This window comes from Scardinius erythrophthalmus (assembly GCF_964197995.2).
Source record: "Scardinius erythrophthalmus genome assembly, chromosome: 10".
NCBI lineage: Eukaryota > Metazoa > Chordata > Actinopteri > Cypriniformes > Leuciscidae > Scardinius > Scardinius erythrophthalmus.
In genome coordinates this window covers 6,340,005-6,361,816 of record NC_138230.1, presented here as the reverse complement: position 1 = coordinate 6,361,816, position 21,812 = coordinate 6,340,005, and the positions used below count along the sequence as shown (strand labels likewise).

Below are 21,812 nucleotides of genomic sequence, written 5' to 3'. Positions count from 1 at the left end.
TCAGAATTATCGGACTTGTGTCCTCCCGTCCTCCTGAGTCGAACTTGTCAGTCCGAACTACCAAGGACTCAAGTCCGAACTTTGCGTACTTGGTATTGAGAAACGGCTTCCGAGTCTGCAGCTTCATAATGTTGGAAAATTACACCATTACACAATGATTAAGTTTATATTTTACTAATTATTATTACTAATAAAATAAAGAATCGTTTGATATCGCAGTTTTTATATCATCACAAAACCATCAATAAAATAACGTTAATTAGTGGCTAACGTTATGTTGGAAAAGTTTGACCAGGAAATATTGTAATTAACGTTATGGCTGCGTTCTCTTTTATTATAGAACCGTGCAAGGATTTAAATAAACATATTTCAGTTTTAAAAAGTCACACAAAATAACTTTATATCTTAATAATTGTACTTACCGAGAATGGTACACAAAGAAAAACTCCCGTGGCCGTGACGTCTTGAAATTTGCACTGGTTTCAGCAACAGACGATGCGAAAATCACCAATTTTGTAATCCACCAATCAGTGCATTAGTTCTCTTGTTGCCAGGCAGAACTGCTTGCGTGGCCAATCGCATCAAAGGAAGACCAGAGAGAGCCATTTTAATTAAACCGATTTGAAATGAATTTGATTTAACGTTAAACATAATGTGTCTTCGCTGTATTTCTGTTATTTTGTATATTTTTTAATGAGACTTGGGAGGTGGCTGTGAGGAACTCTTTCATGCATTTTGGCACATGGCATATATGTTCATGTGCCTGTTTATACAAATGTATGAGCTTTTATTAAAAAGGCTACTGAAAACTGTGCAACCCCCAGTATTACAAAAATACTTGTATATGGGTATTAAAGTTTATTTATCAAGTTTAAAGTATCAGTTTTTTTTTTTTTTTTTTTTTAATAAAAATCAGTTTATTTCCATTACGATCAATAATTGTAATATAATGAAAGCCATTTGTTTTCTGGTAAAATAAGAATGACACCTTGCACTTGAAAAAAACATGTATGAATGTATTATCATTTCACAGTCAAGAAAACAACATTTGTGAAAATGACCTTTTGTAAGGATTAATCGTGATTTTGAGCTCACAGCACTTGAAATCTTAAGTTTATGTATTTTAAAGGTAAATAAGTTACTTGAACTTATATTTTTGAGCGACAGGGCCAAAATGCTAAATTTAAAGTAATGTTTAGTCAAGTACACTTGATTGTTTAAGTAAAGACAACATTAGGGTTTACACAGCATTTTCCAAAAGATGGGCAAAAATCTTACACTAAACCATGTCAAATTATCCATGTTATCCCCATGAATGAAAGTTAGAAATGTGGGTCAAAAAGACCCTGAACAGCGCACAATGGTTAAGGCAAATGGATTTGTTGTTTGTTGTGTTATCATATTCAAGAGATTATAAGCTAGATGCAGTTTTTTTGGGTTTGCATCAAATGTTCTTCGACTTTTATACATAATAAATTTGTTTATGAATAAAGATTGATCTGTTGAAAGCAGTTATTTTGAGATAAATGCCAAATGTTCTCCTCCTATTCATATATTTTACATTGAGGGGGTGTATACAACATATTTGCCCACCGGCAACTATAGTTGCCGCACATTCAAATATGATTTTCAAGAAAAAAAAAAAAAGAAAAAAAAAACCTGGGGAAAATAAATGCAGAACATGTTCACATAGGAGACTATTAACACTATTATATGCATGAAACCATTCAGAAAAATTTGGGCACAAATGGGTTAAAACACAAAATGCCTATTTGCACTTTCGATTTCAGTTCGTTTTACATAACAGAGCAATGGCATAAAACATAATGTAAGAGACATGTTATGTTGTTATGAGAAATCTAAAATATTTCCAGTATATTAATGATGATAAATATATTAAATAAGCAAACTCGAAAGGTTTAGTTTAAACATTTGTAGATAACCGCGTCTCTGCTGCGGATCAGAAGAAAAACAAATTAACTTATTACCTTGAAGCGCATCACTCAGACTAGAGAGAGAAATAAACCAGACTATCGCTACCTCTATAAATAACATGTTTTTAAACGAGAGCGCGTGAAACATGTTTGCCATTCAAATCCAGCGCGCGCTCTATTGTGTTTCACTGATGAAATCTGAAAGTGTCTCTGAATGTTAGCGGTTTATTCTGCAGAAAGATCTTTATTGGTCGTGAAATTTGGTCATAAGGCGGAGTGTAACACTATTGGCCAACAGATTGAAGGCTTTGTAACTTAGGCTAGTCCTGATATAAAAAATACTACATTTGAACTTCATTTAATTAGTTCTCTTAATTTAATTACTTTTTATTGTCTTTTACCATTGCATTGATAACAAAAACGTGTTAAGCAGTAGCTTATACAGCTTGATTTAGGCTAAAATTGTGTTTTCCTCTACTTTCACTAAAAGTGCATGTAAACTAAAAACATCAAAGTTGTGCCTGATAAGGACAAATTGATACGGTTGATCATAAAATATTTACCAAATCTGATTGCTTCCGAGAAAATTGTAAACTTTCCCAAGGTTAAAATCAATGTGAAATAAATTCGCTGAAGTGTAGACGAACTTGAAGCAGGAGAAGCGAGTGTAGAAAAGAGAGCAGAGTGAAGCCCTGTATTTGTTCAATCTTATGTTCATCTGAACATCTCAACTGGGAAGTCAAGGCACTGAACATGCTTTATGTTTGACCCAAAGCAATGATTTGGTACTGGCACTGATATTATGGGCAGTGCCAGCCTACATTACGTCAACATTTTAGCAGTGGAGCTTTAATTAAAATACTTGAAGGAAGAGCCAGTGCTCTCCAGTGCAGATTGCAGGGTCCATATGTCAAAGCAACTAAACAGGTTAATTGCAATATTCAACATTTAATATTATTCTATGCATTAATACTAGCAAGTGATTTCCTATAACTTTGATATTTTTGTGTCTCTTGTATGCTCTTTTTCTTCTTGCGTTATGAAGTTATTTCAACTCATAGCAACATTTAAGTTTATTTATTTATGTCCATTTATGCTTCATGTCTGGGATCAAATGTTGGAATTTGTTTTCCAATAATGATGGGCTGTTTATTGTACATTATCCCAGACAGACTGTTTTATATACCGTTTCCCTGGAATAACCAAGAGTTCTTTCCTTCACATAATGATATGTGATCATTTAAGGCCAAAAGAACTCCGTTAAGTTCAGAACAGAGTTCAGTGCAAGTGCACTTAAGTCAAATGAAAGGTTTTATTTTAAAGTACATTGTACAGTAAACACAATGTTTTAATAATCTTTTGTTGAGCTTTAAAGAAGTCAAGTCAAGTCAAGTCACCTTTATTTATATAGCGCTTTTTACAATACAGATTGTATCAAACAGCTTCACATTGAAAAAATGAAAATAATACAACATAGTTTGTTTCTAGAAGAAAATTGCATCATTGTCCACCCTAATTAGGCAGATCAATAATATCGTTGAATATTAAATGTCCCCAACTAAGCAAGCCAAAAACCAAGGCAACAGTGGCAAGGAACCAAAACTCCATCAGGTGACAGAATGGAGAAAAGTATACTTTTTTTGATGTGTTGACCAATTTACTAAAGCACATGTAAAGTATTTGAATTCAGTTTTAACTCAGTGTTATTTGATATTGTTTTTAAAGTTAATATTTACATAATACATTAATAATATGAGTTAAATGAAAATAATTCCAACTTTTTAAATGTGTAATTACAAATATATTACAAATATTACATTTTAATAGAAATTACCTTAGTTCACCATAAGTGCTTGACAGTATCAGTAACTGTTTTAAAGACAATATGACTAATATTAACAATATGCATATTAATAGGTACTTAAGTTCTACTTAAAGGTGGTATCAGTGATTTCAGGCCCAAAAATATATATATTTTTTTTCCTAACGATCCGCTAGCTGCCCGCCCCATAAGCATGCCGTCAAAAAAATGCGTCTCTGTAGGCAGCTTAGGCTCTGAGATCTGCACACAAAAACAATTGGTTTCACCAACCAAAACCAAAACAAATAGTGTTCCAACCAATCACCGACAGGGGGAGGGTGTTGTGTTTTTTGACAGCATGCTTTAGGGGCGGGCAGCTAGCGGAATCGTTAGGAAAGATTAGATGAATGTGATAAAAATATTTTTGGGCCTGAAATCACAGATACCACCTTTAAGTTCTATACTTAAAGCTGCAGTGGGCAAGTCTGGCAGATTGAGTGGACTTAGCCAACATTTTGAATGTTTACAACTCTCATGCCTCTCCCCCACTACCAACGAGCACCCGCCCATCGTCAGTGCGTGTGCACCAGATTTTCTGTGAACGCGTCCGTCTCTTCAGCATGGATCAACACCATGGACTCGGAGGTAGGCTGCCCTGGCTAATCTATCCATAGATAGCAATAACCGAGGAATTGGAAGCTTGTTAGTAGATTTTATCTCCGCCATCACGCTTCGTATAATCTTCAGGCGAACTTCAGGCATGTCGTGTGCATGTGATATTGTAACGCGTCTGCGCGAGGGAGAGGGGATCTGTGGCGTGTGCACGACCTGTGATTGACAGTCAGATCTCACACCCCCCTGCGCTGATTGGACCCGATGAGCCGGGAGCGGTGGATTTTTGCAAAACAAATAACACGCTCCAGGTGGAGTTAGAAGCTCTGTTTTTTTTCTAAAACCACCTTATTTATGTTGTTCTGTCGGATTATAGTGTCAATTTCACTGAATTTGATTAAAAAAAAATTGCCGACGGCAGCTTTAAGCTAACGAGCAAAGTGTCGTGACACCTTGAAAATTGACCCTTTTCAACAGGGTGATGATGATGCGTTTTAATGGTCATCAGCATAAATCCTGGAAAGTTTTTTATATTTTCAATTTTTTAAAATATGTATTTACATGTATAACTCTATACTTTATATTATAATACCTTTTTATAAAATGACAAACTAGTTAATGCTGCTGTGAGGGTTTCTAATACAGCGTCTATGGGAGTGATGACAAATTGACATATATTTCTCTCTTCTGAGTTCTAACTGCCTTTATCCATCTCTCGCAATTTTTTTCCTCTTTTTGAAAGGTGTGAAAAAACTATAGAGGAGGTTTTCTTTTGCTATTTGAGCAAATGGGAACAAAAAAAATATATTTAATATTCTCTAATTCACCACTATATTTTTTGGCAAATTTATTTATTTATTTATTTTTTACCACGAGGGCCGGGGGTCTACAAAATTTCCCGGTCGATTTTTGGTCCCACTCCGCCCCTGCCCACAAAAGTTGTGATCATACCAAGGCTTGAGTTGACAGCTGTGGTGATCTCTTCAGCGGTCAGTAGCATGTTAAAGGAGGAGCTGGAGCTCAAAATTAATCAAGAATGTTTCTGGACAGACTCAAATGTAGCCTTAGGCTACATTAACAATGAAGCACGTAGGTTTCACGTGTTTGTGGCAAATCGAGTTCAAAGAATTCGTGAAACAACTGACCCTGCACAGTGGCATTACATAAACTCGGATCAAAAACCAGCGGATCATGCCTCCAGGGGCCTCAAGGTGTCAGATCTGATTCACTCAAATTGGCTAACGGGACCCAAGTTTCTTTGGGAAAAGGATATTATCACACCAAAGACAACTCCAGAGCTGCTTGTTGGTGATCCTGAAATCAGAACGACACAAGTACTACAAACAAAGGTAGTAGAAGATGAGAATTTTTTGGAGAGGTTTAAGCGGTTTTCAAAATGGCACACAGCATTGAAAGTCCAGCAATTAGCAAGATACAAAACCGTTCAACCCATAAATGTTGAAGACATGAGAAAGGCTAGTATCGTGCTTGTAAGATTGGCACAAAAGGATGCCTTCAAAGATGAGGTGCAAAAACTGAGTCATGGCAAATTGTCAGATTGTCATCCATAGTTCCAACTTGACCCAGTACTGCATGATGGTGTTCTGAGGGTGGGAGGGCGATTGATGAAAGCTTCCTTACCTCTTGACTCGAAACACCCAGCAATCCTCCTGAGAGATAGTGTAGTCACACGTCTTATCTTGGATTACTGCCATGAAAAAACTCAGCACCAAGGCAGAGGACAGACCCTCAATGAATTGTGAGCGAACGTTTACTGGGTTGTTGGTGGCAGCAAAGTTGTGGCAAATCCCATTAAGCAATGTGTTACGTGCAGGCGAAACCGCAGGTCAACAGAGATGCAAAAATGGCGGATCTACCAGCTAGCCGTGTTGATACCTCTCCACCATTCTTTTATTGTGGGATGGATTGTTTCGGACCATTTCTCATCAAGCAAGGTCGTAAAGAGCATAAGAGATATGGTCTCATAATTACCTGTTTCTCCTCAAGAGCAATCCACATAGAGATGCTGAAAGATCTCACAACTGATGCCTTCATAAATGCCCTGTGCTGTTTTATAGCTACCCGAGGAGCTGTAAGAGAGATCAGATCGGATCAATGGGACAAATTTTGTTGGGGCGAAAAATGAGCTGACAAAAGCTTTGAAAGAATTGGACTAGGACAGATTGACTGCTTACCTATCCCAGGAACAATGCGACTTCATAATGAACGTACCTGATGCCAGTAACATGGGAGGGGTTTGGGAAAGGCAGATCAGAACAGTTAGGAGCGTTCTAAGCTGGGTTCTTTCGCAGAGCTCGGGAAGATTGATGATGCTTCCTTGAGAACTTTCTTCTATGAAGCCATGTCGATCATTAATAGCCGCCAACTCACCACAGATACAATCAATGATCCCAAGGGGCTATAGAGCCACTTACCCCAAACCATTTACTCACCATGAAAACCTCTGTTCCTGTGCGGAAGAAGGTGGCGCAGAGTACAATATCTGACAGAGCAATTTTGGAGTAGATGGAGGAAGGAATTTCTGACAAACATCACTCTCAGACAACGGTGGCATACTCCAAGACGCAATGTGAAGATTGGGGATATCGTCATCGTCAAGGAGGAAGGGGTTCCGCGCAGTGAATGGAAACTTGGAAGAGTGCTTGATGTTTGTGAAGATGAAGATGGCCTGGTGCAAAAAACCACAATACAAATAGGAAATAGAAAGTTAGAGAAAGAGGGTCAGCGACTTACTAATCCATCCATTCTTGAACGTCCCATTCACAAATTAGTGGTACTTGTAGAAAACAATTAAATCTTATGCAATGGAACTAATTTCTTTAAGTTGAGAGTCTGAAGTATTAAGAGTGTAAATATTAGACTTGATGCCAAGAGTCAGAGAACATTCTATTTGGTCCTGAAATTTGGTTTGTGAAATTACTAAATTTATTCAAATTTTTGCAAGGTTACAAGTTCATCATAAATGATAGTAATTTGGTGGGAGTGTGACTGCCAAAGGACATGTTTTTGTTGAGATGTGTATTTATGTTTTTGTTAAAAAATTTATGCCAATTTGAGATCATTCAATTTAAAACAATTGTGATATTTAGAAGCCGATATTTATAATGTATGCCCTTTGAGGTGTTTAAAGTTAGGGGCTGGGTCAATCTACAGAAACGTCCACTTCTGGTATGGCAAGATGTCTTAAAATGTATTTATTTTTCTAACATTTAAACTACACCACATTATTAGACTACTCTTTGACTTTATGAATATGCATAAATGACAGCTTAATGATTTTTAATATTTTTTGTACATATATTTATTTTTTCAGCACATGTAGACTGAGTTACCAAATAAATTATAATAATGCAACAAATAAGGAGATTATGTTTTATTTATTTTAAGCAGGTTTGTTAAAAGTGTGCTTGAATGATGTTGCCATGTATTTGCTATAACAATGAAAATATTTAATAAGTAATGATACAATCATTTAAATCTTAACTTTTGAGTGTAGCAGAATTAAATGGACATAAAATTATTATTATGTCACATGTGACATTGTATTTAATGTGACAGAAAAAAAAAAGACAGTAACACCAGTGACACAATGAATCTCCAATGACACACGTAAGACCAAAGATCATTATTCTTCAACCATAATTAAGTAGATGAGACTAAATTGTTACATTTGGCATATAATCTAAATGAATAGCTTTGAATAAAGTTTATCTATAAATGGGAGTCACTGGTGTTACCCATAAGAAAGGTGACACCAGTGACAGTAACACCAGTGACAATTTTCATGAAAAATTCATTTTACAAAATGTCTGCTGCAAGGTAACAAACCACATGTTGCCAATCATGGTCAATTGGCAACATGTGCAATCGGTTATTGCTAATATTCCGGTTTAACGTATAGTCAGTGTGATTTTTATTTCAAAATAAGAGATTTTTGTTTAACGGTAACACCAGTGACAACTCCAGGGGACCACTGCTTTCATTATAAATTTTATAATATTTATTTGCCATTTAAATATATATCATTTACATAATGTATTTGATAGTTATGTATACATTATTGTATTTTAAATGGTGTAAAAATCTGTCATTGACCTCAAAATAAAGCATTTGCCCTCTGTACATGACTGTGGGGACGAGCACTTCTGTGGTGCTTGGAATTCTATATAATAAAAATATTGCCACATTGATGGCTCAAGAAGGTGTAATTGTTCAAATAACATATTGTTTTATTTTAAAATGTAAAGAAATTGTAACCCTAAAGTGTTTTTTAAGTGTAATATTTCTGTAAAGGCTAGGGACAGGAAAATGGACATTTTCATAGAATGACCCGGTTCTTTAAGTAGCCTAAGATTTACAAAGAAAACGTGATGTGTCACATGACCCGGTTCAGTTTTGAGCTGGTCTGCGTCATTTTTGGGTCAGAACAAATATGGATGTAGAGAAACGACATGTAGGCCTAGTCTGAGAAGGAATTGCCTAATCTGCATGGTTTGAGAAGCACACACGGTAATTTGCCTTTTATATATTTCAGAATGTTTAGTGTTGTTTTATATTACTTAACATGTAATGTGATGTGCTATTCATGATGTTGATTGTATTTGTCGTATTTCTGTTGCAACATTCACGTGCATTTCATCGGACATTGGCTCGAGAGACTTGTGAAGGACTGAGAAATGCATATTTTGAGTATATGTTTTATTTCTTGTAGTTTTCACTGTGTCTAGGCTACTGTGTCTAGTGAAGAGAGAGAGGGATACAAAATAAACTACAAAGACGTCTGTATGACTATTTCATCAGACCAATGCAGCTATAGGCATACATTTTGAGGCAAAAGGGGCAGGGGCTTTGTGAAAGTGAAAGTACATTCCAGTGTGTTTTATCTACAAGCGCCATTTTACACCCGGGTTTAAGAATCTTTAAATAAGAACAACGGATCATCCAATCAAGTGATGTTTGTATTATGCAAGATTTATTTAACGTGCTGTTGATGGAAAACTCGAGTTTAATAACTTCATATTTAGAGTAGGCTCAGTGTTCCGGTGTGGCGCATGATGAAAATTAACTTAACGTTAGTGGCGGCTGGTGAAAAATATGTTAGGTGGGGCTGTGTCATATTCGGTTATTTTAAACAGCTTGGCCTTGGTAACCATGGGACACCAGGTCTTATAAACCAATTTTCAGTTGGTAAACTTTTTTTTTTTTTGTCTGAATATTACTCTTTAGCTCAGAATCTTTACATTTTACCTTATTATGAATGTTTATGTTACTTGCTTGAATCTTTAACCTAACTTTGTAACTGACCTCTGTATATTTATATCTGCCCTTGGTATGTCTATCTTTGATGTTGAGGTTTATTTAGTTCAATTCCTTAACCTAGGCCTATATTGTAAAGCGACCTTGTTGGAAAGGCTATATAAATAAAAAAATCCTATTATAATTAATAACCACCCAGGATACCAGTGCTCTGTGAAAAGTAATTAGGCTATTTAATGCCAATATTAAAAGGTTGAGGCATTTTTGCACAAAACCAAACATATTGCACAAACTTTCTATTTGCATTTGAAATTTAACTCAAACAAAATACTTAGTGATTAATTAGCTGATTAAATACAACTATTACCTGCAACAATTTTTTGTGATTTTAAACAAATGTTCCACAAAATGTACAGTAAATGACATAGTATTAAAGGGATAGTTCACCCACAAATGGTAAAACCATTTTTCTTTTTGAAAAAAGAATACCGGTAATAAAAAAGGAAATTTCTCTGGCATTTCTTTCTTTTTGCTGTATCGAAAATGTACCGAACCATTTTGGGGTGAACTATCCCTTTAAAGGGATACTCACCCTCATGTTGTTTCAAACCTTTATGAATTTCTTTCTTCTGCTGAACAGAAAGTAAGATATTTAGAAGAATGTCAGTAACCAGACAGTTTTAGATACCATTGACTTCCATAGAAAGAAAAATATATATACTATGGAAGTCAATGGTATCTAAAACTGTCTGGTTACTGACATTCTTCTAAATATCTTACTTTCTGTTTAGCAGAAGAAAGAAATTCATAAAGGATTGAAACAACTTGAGGGTGAGTATATGATGACAGAATTTTCATTTTTCAGTGGAGTATCCCTATAAGACAATTTATATTTATAAAATTACTATGTACAAAGAAACAGTGTGAGTGTGTGTGTGTGTGTGTGTGTGTGTGTGTGTGTGTGTGTGTGTGTGTGTGTGTGATCTCAATTGTACAGGAATTTTTCTCTTCTCTCTTTCTGAGTGGCAAACCTCTCAATGACCCTTTTGTTGAAGTCAGGAATGTCCCTGATAAGTTTCTTCTCCATGGAGAGCATCGCCAGAGCATTCAGGCGATCCTGCGTCATGGTGTTTCTCAGGAAAGTCTTGATCCTCTTTAAAGTAGAGAAGCACCTCTCAGACTCAGCTGTAGTCATGGGTGTGGTGATGAGGATCTTGAGAAGACTGACAGTCTCTGTGAAAGTGCTCTGAAGGTTGTTCTCCATGAAAAACTGGTACAGAGGTACTGCAACACTGCAAGCATTGAACTCGTCGTTCTCATAGATAAGGGACAGTTCTGTTTTGAGCTTGGCCTTGTTCAGCATAGGGTATGCCTCCACTGTTGTTTCAAGCGCTGTTTCAGGGAACTTCACACAGTGTTGTGGGAAGAGCTCTCCATGCAACAGTGTTGCGCTGATGAGGTGCTGGGTGAAGGAGAACCGCTCCTTGGCATGGGTCAGGATGGTATCACATACCTGTAAAAGATTCATCAGCATAAAATTTCCAATAAAGCCATTTTAATGAAAGTGATTCTGACTGAACGAGTCAAGTATGATTATTAAAGGGATAGTTCACCCAAAAATGAAAATTGTGTCATTTACTCACCCTCAAGTTGTTTCAAACCTGTATGAATTTCTTTCTTCTGCTGAACACAAAAAATATATATTTTGAAGAATGTCGTCAACCAGACAGTTGATGGACCCCATTGACTTCCATAGTATTTTTTTTTTTTTCAACTATGGAAGCCAATGGGGTCCATCAACAGTCCGATTACTGACATTCTTCAAAATATCTTTCTTTGTGTTCAGCCGAAGAAAGAAATTCATACAGGTTTGAAACAACTTGAAGGTGAATAAATGATGACACAATTTTCATTTTTGGGTGAACTATCCCTTTAAAGGTTTTAACACCATTATTTCTAATTGCACTTTACACTACGTTTACTTCTCCTCACTAGTTCCCTATTGGTTTCCATTACAAAACAAGGTTTAATTTAAATATATAAACCACTTTTTTTTTCTGTCACATGTGACAATTCTTTACACACTGAATTTCTTTTCAATGAAAACTGCTATTATTTTGCTGCTTGTGACTGCTTTGTCATAAACCAGAATCTACTGAACTAACAAGAATATAAATTCTAGACCACCTGGTCCATCAATCGATCAGTCAGATGTGGGAATATGCCATCCTAAGGTTTGTTTTATTTATTTTATTACATAGCTACATACCACCACAGACATAAAAATCTTTGTAGAGGAAACACTGACTGTTACATCTCAACTTACCTCTGTAGCCAGCCTCTGTTGTTCTCCTGTTCCCAGTATCCTTCCTCGCTTTATAGGCTGCTGCTGGTCCGATGCACCATCACCACACAAAGAGGGAATAGAGGCCCTGGTCCAAAAATAGAGTTTAAGTTGTTAACCTGTCATCACACTTCTTAACTCCCACAAGTGCACATCCACTGTCTCATATACACACACATAAGGACTATGCCTATCAGCTAGTCATCTGTGATGTACATAATATTACATTGTTATCATTGTTCTATTATATTTCTAAGCTGGATGCATTCTGATGTGTCCTGTGTAAATTATAGTCTCTAAATGACAAGAAGTTAATATTTAATAACAATCTTCTAGAATAAGCCTGTTGTTAGAAACTGTTTTTGATAACTACTTTACCTTCATTATTATCCAAATCTAATAGTCTCTTTGCTTTTAAAATACTGAAATGCATATAATTGTAATGGGCTTATGATAATCATCCAGTTGGATGACTAGGCACATTTAGACACAAATCTGGAAATAAGCAAATCACATTTCTAACAAAAGTTTTATCAGCCAATCGTAAATAAAGTTATTTACCTGATCGTTTGCACGCTGTCTGTAAACTTCTGGACAAGTGATTTGATGAAAACTGCGTCGATGTTCCTTTTCTGCAGCTGGTTGAACAGCATGTCCACATGTGGCATGATTTTGTGGAACAGTGCCAGAAAAAAACAGAAAGCCTCGTCTTCAAGCATCCTCACAAAGCCCCCAGCCTCTCTGACAGTTAGGGGATCAAAGTTTCCATTATCTCTGATGGTCTGAAAACACTTTAGGAGGTCATCTCTTTGTTCGTACACGGTGTTTACAGCGCGACTGTGGAAGTTCCAACGTGTTGTAGAGGCTCTGGGAAGTCTATGGGCAACCACTTGGTCAAGTACAGTGGTTCGCTTGGGTGACCTGGAGAAGAAAGCAGAAAATCCTGCAAGATCGGAAAAAAAAGTGCCGATTTTGGGGATGTGTGACGTTGCCTGCTGCATGATGAGATTTAACTGATGCGCGTAACAGTGGACGTAATGAGCGTTTACATGGACATCCATCACCTTGCGCTGCACTCCGCCGGTGGCTCCCCTCATTACATTAGCTCCGTCGTAAGCTTGGCCTATAAGTTTGGCTTTTTGTCCATCTGGGAGTATGACACTTAGCCTCTCCAGAAGCGCTGAAGCGATGGTGTCTGCCGTGGCATTCTGGATCGAAATAAACTCATAAAACCGCTCTTGTATGTTGTTTTTGCCGTCTAAATAACGTAGCACAAGCACCAGCTGACAGTGGGTGGAAATGTCAGTTGTCTCATCAGCTTGTATGGAGATGAATAGAATAGAATAGAATAGAATTCAACTTTATTGTCATTGCACGTCACAAGTACAAGCAACGAAATGCAGTTTGCATCCATCCAGAAGTGCTTTAGCAAGAATATAGATATATTACAAAAAATAGATATATTTTAGATATGTTACAATGTACACGGTATGAAGGAATGTTATGAGTGCTATAACTATAAGTATATACAGGCTATAACTGTAGTAAGTGTACAAGCTATGTACAGGCTATGAACAGGTTATACGTATGGATATAAATAAAAGACTATAACAGACTATAAATATACAATATGCAAGTATTAATAACAGCTGTAGAACTATAATTATTGTATTGTATTGTACAGCATGGTTGTCTATACAGTATTTACAGTAAGATATATATGAATAATTTATACAGTAGTAATATTAAAGTGCATGTGGCTGTAAGTGGTGGTCCAGCCACTGTGTATGAGTGTGTATGAGGATACTGGGGTTATTTGTCCATTGTGTGTATGTTCAGTTATGGGTTGTTGTCAGTGGTTGTGAGAGTGCGTGTATGTTCAGTCTATGAGTTTTAATGTGGGTGAGATGTCAGGAGGCAGAATTCCGGAGTCTGACAGCTGTAGGATAGAAGCTGTTCCGGTACCTGGTGGTCTTAGTCCGGAGGCTCCTGTAGCGCCTCCCAGAGGGCAGGAGGGTGAAGAGTCTGTGTGCTGGGTGACTGGGGTCTTTGATGATTTTCCCGGCCCTTCTCAGACACCGCTTCCTGTAGATGTCCTCTATGGAAGGAAGTGGTGCTCCAGCGATGCGCTGGGCGGCTTTCACCACCCTCTGCAACGCCTTCCGGTCCGAGGCAGAGCAGCTCCCGTACCAGACTGTTATACAGTTGGTCAGGATGCCCTCGATGGTGCAGCGGTGGAAGTTCACCAGGATGTCTGAGGACAGGTTGTTCTTCCTCAGAGTCCTCAAGAAGAAGAGGCGCTGGTGAGCCTTCTTGACCAGCTTGGAGCAGCTGGTCGTCCAGGTGAGATCCTCTGAGATGTGGACTCCCAGGAACTTGAAGCTGTTCACACGCTCCACAGCCGTCCCCTTGATGTGGATGGGTGGATGTGGGTCAGCATTCCTCCTGAAGTCCACGATGAGCTCTTTGGTCTTCTCGGTGTTGAGCAGCAGGTTGTTGGTGTCGCACCACTCAGCCAGACGATCCACCTCCTCCCTGTAGGCGGCCTCATTGCTGTCTTTAATGAGGCCGATCACCGTGGTGTCATCTGCAAACTTAATGATGGTGTTGGAACCATCGACAGGTCTGCAGTCATGGGTGAGGAGGGAGTAGAGGAAGGGACTCATCACACAGCCTTGTGGTACACCGGTGTTCATTGTGATGATGGATGAACAGTGGTTATCCAGCCGGACATGTTGGGGCCGGCAGGTCAGGAAGTCCAGTAACCAGTTGCACATGAGGGAACTGATGCCTAGGTCTGTGAGTTTCCTGATGAGTTGTGAGGGGATGATTGTGTTGAACGCTGAACTGAAGTCTATAAACAGCATTCTGGCGTAGGTGTTTTTATTGTCCAGGTGTGAGAGGACAGTGTGCAGCGCTATGGAGACGGCATCCTCTGTGCTCCTGTTCTGACGGAATGCAAATTGGTGGGGGTCCAGGGTGGGGGGGAGACAGGATTTGAGGTGTGCTAGGACCAGCCGCTCTAAGCACTTTGTGATGATTGGGGTGAGGGCTACCGGGCGGTAGTCGTTGAGGCTTGATGGGTTGGAGTTTTTGGGTATCGGAACGATGGAGGTGGATTTGAAGCAGGCCGGTACCACAGCATGGGCCAAGGACAGATTGAATATGTCCGTCAGCACTCCTGCCAGCTCCACTGAACACGCTCTGAGAACACGGCCAGGGATGCCATCAGGACCTGCAGCCTTGTGGACATTAATCCTGCTCAGCACCGCTCCTACATCAGTGGGGGAGAGAGTCAGTGGTTGGTGGTCTGGAGTCACCTCTGCCTTAGTTGCAGTTGTTGTGTTCCCCCGCTCAAAACGAGCATAGAAGTTGTTGAGCTCGTTGAGGAAGGGGACATCAGAGGATGCGGGGGAGGGTTTGATGGTCCTGTAGTCTGTGATGATCTGGAGACCTTGCCACATACGTCGGGGGTTGGAGTTGGAGAAGTGTTCTTCTACCTTCCCTTTGTAGTGGTGTTTAGCATTTTTGATGCCCCTCTTCAGTTTGGCCCTGGCTGCACTGTAAGCCTGTGCATCCCCTGACCTGAAGGCGGTATTGCGGGCCTTCAGGAGGAGACGAACATCTCGGTTCATCCAAGGCTTCTGGTTGGGGTACATGGTGATCTGTTTCTGGGTGGTGACACTATGTGTAGTCAAGGAGATGTGGTCCAGTACAGATGTGGCGTACTGGTCCAAGTCTGTGTGGATGAACATATTCCAGTCTGTGTTTTTGAACCGGTCCTGGAGCACAGCATCTGTCCCCTCTGGCCACACTTTTACTGTCCTCACAGTGGGTTTCACACGTTGGATGAGTGGTGAGTACCGAGGTGTGAGGAACAGGGAGAGATGGTCTGATTGTCCAATGTGGGGGAGGGGTGTTGCTTTGTAGGCTCCAGACATGTTGGAATAAACATGGTCCAAAGTTTTGTCTCCTCTGGTGTGACAGGAGACATGTTGGTGGAATCTGGGAAGGACTGTCTTTAAATTGGAGTGGTTGAAGTCACCAGCAACAATAAAAGCAGCCTCAGGGTGTTTAGTTTGGTGTTTGCTAATGGCTGTGTAAAGTTCTTTCATAGCCAACTTAGCATTAGCATCCGGGGGGATATACACTGCAGTGAGTATGATGGAAGTGAGCTCTCTGGGGAGATAATAAGGTCTGCATTTGACCATTAAAAACTCCACATTGGGTGAGCAGTGACTCTCGGTAGTGGCAGAGTTTATGCACCAAGCATTGTTGATATAAATGCACAAACCTCCACCTCTGGTCTTGCCGGAGTCGTCTGCTATCCTGTCGGCTCGGTGTGTGTGGCGTCCTGCTAACTCAATAGCATTGTCCGGGCAGCTGTTGTTTAGCCATGTTTCGGTGAAAATCATGACATTTGAGTCCATAATCCGTCTGTTGTTAGTGATGGAGAGCCGTATTTCGTCCATTTTGTTTGCCAGAGAACGGACATTGGCGAGGAAAATGCTGGGTAAAGGGAGCCGGTGTGGTGTTAGCTTTAGCTTAGCTCGTAGCCCTCTGCGCCTACCCCGCCTTTGTTTACGTTCTCGGCGCCGTCTGCGTGCACTTCCGCCCGGCCGGGAAGAGTGAGCAGCCTCCGATGTTCTGGAGATCTCTGGGATGAGGCGGAGATCGGCGATAAAACTATTGGAGTTTTGAGTCCAAATGTTCATAAGCTCCTGTCTGTTGTAGATCAGCAACGAACAGCAATTCGGGATGAATAATCCAGTCAAAAGTAGATAAAAAAACGCTAAAAAACAAATTCTAGAGAGACGCTGAGCCTCGCGTTGTTCACGCGCCGCCATCTTTATTTATTGTGTAAAGATGAAATCTGCGCTCTTGACTTCCTCCAGAATGTAATCCTTCAGCACTGACAGCATGCAGTCTAATAACTCATTTTGAATCGTCTTTGACGTAGCTGCTACCTTTAAAAACGGTGGCTGTCTTGAGGTGCTCCTCCAGCACGCTGTCGAGTGAGGCAACGAAGTCCACCAGTCCCCTGAAAATGCCGGGATTGTTCGAGGTGTCAGTCTCGTCATGCCCACGCAAGGCCAGCTCAAAAGCCCCACAAAACTTCACACAGTCGATTATTTTTGATAAGATGTGCCAGTTTTTATCCACCTCCTCGTTGTGTTTCCTCACCACAACCCTGTGGCCTTCATCAAGCTGCGTCGCGATGTTAACCCTTCCCAGTACAGCTAGCTTGACGGAATTATCCATGTGTACCTTGGTGTTCTCGTGTTTCGTTACTTTCTCTGACAAGTGCTTCATATCCCTCATTCCGGTAACTGTCCATGCTGGATCTGTCCCCGTATTTTTGAAAAGTATGCACGGAAAGCAAAATAAGGCATTAACATGAGAACATCCAGCCAACCAAGCCTTTCTGGTATACCAGCTGCGTGAGAAGCCTCGCACGTTCTGCTTTCCTTTATCACTTGCCTGTTGTCTGATCGAAATATCTGGTTGATCTGGGCCCAGCTCTTTCACACGGAGTTTATTTACTAAGCTTCGTCTTTCAAACGGATATTGGACAAGAGATTGAATCGAGTTAGAGTCGTCTGGAGTCATTTTGTTCGCCGTTGTAATTTATCATACAGTAAAAATGGCGCCCTATAGAATGAAACTCGATACTTTAGTAGTGGCTCGCGCCCATTGCTCGCGCCTCGCGGCCGCGCGCAGTTTGGGGCGCTAGGCGAAGCGCCCATAGCTGACTAGATTTTAGCTCGCTGATTGGCTACAGTTTATGTCAAACATTTATATCTAAAATCAGCAATTGGCTAAGCTGCTCCAAAGACCCGCCTTTCTGGGGCGCTTTCTCCAGCGCCCCAGAGCTGATCACGTGTACAGATCTAGACGGGACGTGTAGAAAAAACAGACATTTTGAATTTCTATCATATTTTTCACATATACTAGGTGCATTTACTATCTCAAACACACAAATATTGATAATTTGTATATATGATTTATTTATGTATTTACATGTATTTGCCTACAGTCTATGGTATTTGCTCATGGGGGGCGGCGCCCTAGTGCCCTCTATTGGCCAGCCGCCCCTGCTTAACGTACATCCTCAATAACGTAAGTAACCATGAAATATTAAAGTAGGCTACATTACACATGAAATTCTTAATATGCATTTTTAATTTTTTTTTTACTTATCAATTATTGGACATAGACATATAGCCTAGACCCTATGTTAAAATACACTTTTACAATTTTTTATGTAGGCTAGGTCTAATTTTCGGTTCATTACTAAAAGCCAAAGTTTCTAGAAACCACAGTGTTGTAACATTTTTTTCTTTAACATCTGTAGAGTTTGTTTTAACCGTTTTTTTTTTCTTTTCTTTTTTTGTGTGCTGTGTTTCTTAAACTTTGATATCATTTTCTGTGTAAGTGAATGTCAATGACAAAGAGTGCTGTTGTTACAATCTCCCTTTATAAATAATGTCATTTTTATTGAACATTTAATTAAACTTAAACGAATAGGAAACATTTAATGTTTATATAGTTGTAAAAGATCTTGAACAAATATCTGTGTATGTTAGTCAGTTTCACAGATTTACATTTACATTTAGTCATTTAGCAGACGCTTTTATCCAAAGCGACTTACAAATCAGGACTAAATTAAGCGAGTCATCATGAAGAGGCAAAAGACAACAACAACGCAAGAAGTGTTCAGAATACGAAGTTCAGGCATTATTCAGAGTAGCATAAGCATGATAAGTGGGATTTTAAGGGAAAGGTTTTTTTTTTATTATTTTTTTTTTTTTTTTTTTTATGAGTTTAGGTGCTCATGGAAGAGATGGGTTTTCAGCTGTTTTTTGAATGTTGTCAGGGATTCAGCATTCCGGATGAGGGTGGGGAGAGTGTTCCACCAGCATGGAACTGTGAATGAGAATGATCTGGAAAGTGATTTTGTGGCTTTCTGTGATGGAACCACAAGACGTCGCTTGTTGATTTGATCGTAGGCGTCTGGTGGGGATGTAGGCTCGTAGGAGTGAGTGAAGGTAGGAGGGAGCTGAGCCTGTGATAGATCTGTAAGCAAGCGTCAATGCCTTGAACTTGATGCGAGCAGCGAGAGGTAGCCAGTGCAGAGAGATTAACAGAGGGGTGACGTGGGCCCTCTTGGGCTCGTTGAAGACAAGACGAGCTGCAGCATTCTGGATCATCTGAAGAGGTTTGGTAGCACATGCTGGAAGTCCGGCCAGAAGAGCATTGCAGTAGTCAAGCCTAGAAATGACCAGGGCCTGGACGAGGAGTTGTGTTGCGTGCTCAGTTAGGAAAGGCCTGATCTTCCTGATGTTGTGCAGCGCAAACCTGCATACAGATGTATTAAATGTGGGCTTACAGTAAACTGTCCCATTTGTACAATATTTGAGGCTTCAGTGGAAGAACATTAAACTAGTGTTACAAACTTCCCAGTCTGTTCAGCCAAGATATTTCTGTTTTAAACACACACAGATGAAATACTGGTGCAAACGTTACAGATCTGACTGAAGAAGAGAATCTGCTGATTCAGATGATACCAGTTCTGAACATTCATTAACATGATTGAAAATCACATTAAACCAGGAATGAAATGTTGATAATGTCTAATAATTAATGATTATAAATCATAAATCTGATTTATTTGGTCTCCATAAACACACTGAAGGAAATGACAAATGAAATGTATTGTATTTGAGTTTGTGTGAATGAGTGTTTTTGATCTCTTACTCGAGGAGCTCCATGAAGACTGAATGAATCATGGACGACACACACACATTCAGACATGGAGATTCTTCTCCAGGATTCAGGTACTTCAATCTTCATATGATCTTAATGTTATAGAAGACTCATTTTCTGCACATAACAGGGTGCTGTGTGTGTTTGCCAGGGTTTAAAGGCACACTAGGCAGCTTTCCGTTTTTGTCAAACAGCGACCCCTAGAGTCGCTGTGGAGTACTTGTATTTAACGTTACTGTCGTAAATAGCACTCGCGCAGAGCCGTCTCTGCACTCACGGCCTGATCCCTTCCGCCCTCTATACCGGTACCTGTTCAATAGGATGGAAGCTGTAATGAGTGGAAATAAGGTGTGGCCCCTTTAACTGTGCGTTCACACCGGACGCGAAAATGCGTCAAAATTCGCGCCTGCCGCGTCTAGTTATACGCTTGACCACGTTGTGTGCATTCGCGTGTCAAGAGCGAAATTGACGCGCGTAAAATCAAAAGTTTGAATCGAAATTTACGCGCGTCAGAGGCGAAAGTTTCGAAACCTGTTGGCGGCCATCTTTTTTTAGATGTTTATCGAGCATTAGCATTAGCATTAATCGAGAGAGTCACCGCTCGTATATGCTCTGGAGAGCAGAAACAGCAGCGTAGTGGACATCGTCGCTGTTTTCGGGTCCACCAAACCCTCCGGAGGGTTTCAGGGGTTTCACAATTTGCTCCAGGAGGTAGGTTTGGTGGACCTAACGGTGAGGACGCTGACGAGGAAAGCGTAGGCCGTATAAGCCTCGGCCTCGAGTGGTGGTCGCTGTCTGACGAGCTCGCGCTGTACAGCCCGGCGCGAGGTTCACCCTCGCCCGCACCTAATCTGTGATTTATTTTTGTTTTGATAATAAATGGAGCTGCAGCCTTCAAAAATGAAACCTGTCCTGTGATTTTTTTTTTTATACACTAAATTGTGTTTGTTGTCTTTACATTAGATTAATAATGTTTCATATAATCTAGAATAGATATGGAATAAATAGCATTCAATACAAAATGAGTATCTCTCATATATTGAAATCGAGTTTTATGTTTTTATTTGCTTTATTGTGCATTTTTAGTCATATTACAAAATAATTTATTGAGGCCAAACATAAAATAACATTATAAACTGTCACTTCACCACGTGACAGCAGCATGCAAGCAGGCTCCTGATTGGTTAACGTGGCGCGAATTGACGCAGAAGTTCAGATTTTTCAACTCGGGCGGCAGACGCGAATTCGCGTCAAACGCGTGAATGCACAAATAGCACTAATAAAATCATTCGCGCATAACGCGCGTAACGCGCTTAACGCGCCAGACGCTCAATTCGCGTCATTCGCGCGAACGAGGCGAATTCGCGTCTACCGCGCTGCGCTAAACGCCTCATTCGTGCCGCAGGAATTTTTTACGCGCGTAACGCGTCTTTGCATTGACTTAACATTGAAATCACTCGCGCCTGACGCGCTATTCGCGTTCGGTGTGAACGCACCATAAGAGCTGCGCGCGCCCTGTTGAACTGTCGTCGGCAGTCTGTGTTGTATCATGTGCACCTCGGACACCCGTATGCGGGTTATTTCAGTTTGATGCTCATTCTTATCCTACTTTTGTTTATCAAGTAAAGATGTGGATGGTAGAACGGGTGACAGACAGTTACACGAGTTCGACTGGGGATTAAAGTGCAAGTTGTGAGATGCCAATCGCCTCCGTGAGTCTGTCTGGCTCTCGGTAATAACTTCATCTGTGAGCTATCCCTATTTCTCCTCCTGACAGAACGCGTTACAAAGCGTCGGACATCGAACAGGCACAGATAACATCTGAAGATGTCTACTAGTCCATCAACATGAACGATATTTACTCGAGTCTGACTCCTTGCTCGGTCAGTCTGCCGTTTCCTTTCTTTCGTCCTCAGACAAAGCTTTCCTAGCTTTGTGTGCAGTGCCGTAAAGCAATTTGTTACATCGCGAGACCTGATATCACGCGATACTTCCTGACGCGATCCGCTGGCCCAAAGTTGCAAGGGTGGTTTTTCCGCTCACAGGCGCTCGGGGGATGCGCGACGACCACCATTCA

At 40.1% G+C, this 21,812-nt stretch overlaps 1 protein-coding gene across 2 annotated transcripts in view; it reads left to right on the top strand.

Annotated features, from left to right (window-relative positions):
* The first annotated feature begins 8,775 nt into the window (after nucleotides 1-8,775).
* The window catches only part of LOC308697499 (protein NLRC3-like), a 32,315-nt gene continuing 19,278 nt past the window's right edge, over nucleotides 8,776-21,812 (top strand). The window contains exons 1-2 of one of the 2 annotated variants that reach the window (XM_081376795.1): nucleotides 8,792-8,877; nucleotides 19,732-19,806. In XM_081376795.1, the coding sequence (XP_081232921.1) occupies nucleotides 19,757-19,806 (50 nt within the window). In that variant the 5' untranslated portion in view covers nucleotides 8,792-8,877; nucleotides 19,732-19,756. Of the gene's footprint in view, nucleotides 8,878-19,731; nucleotides 19,807-21,812 lie in introns of both variants that reach the window. The other variant, XM_081376796.1, reaches the window with a different exon arrangement.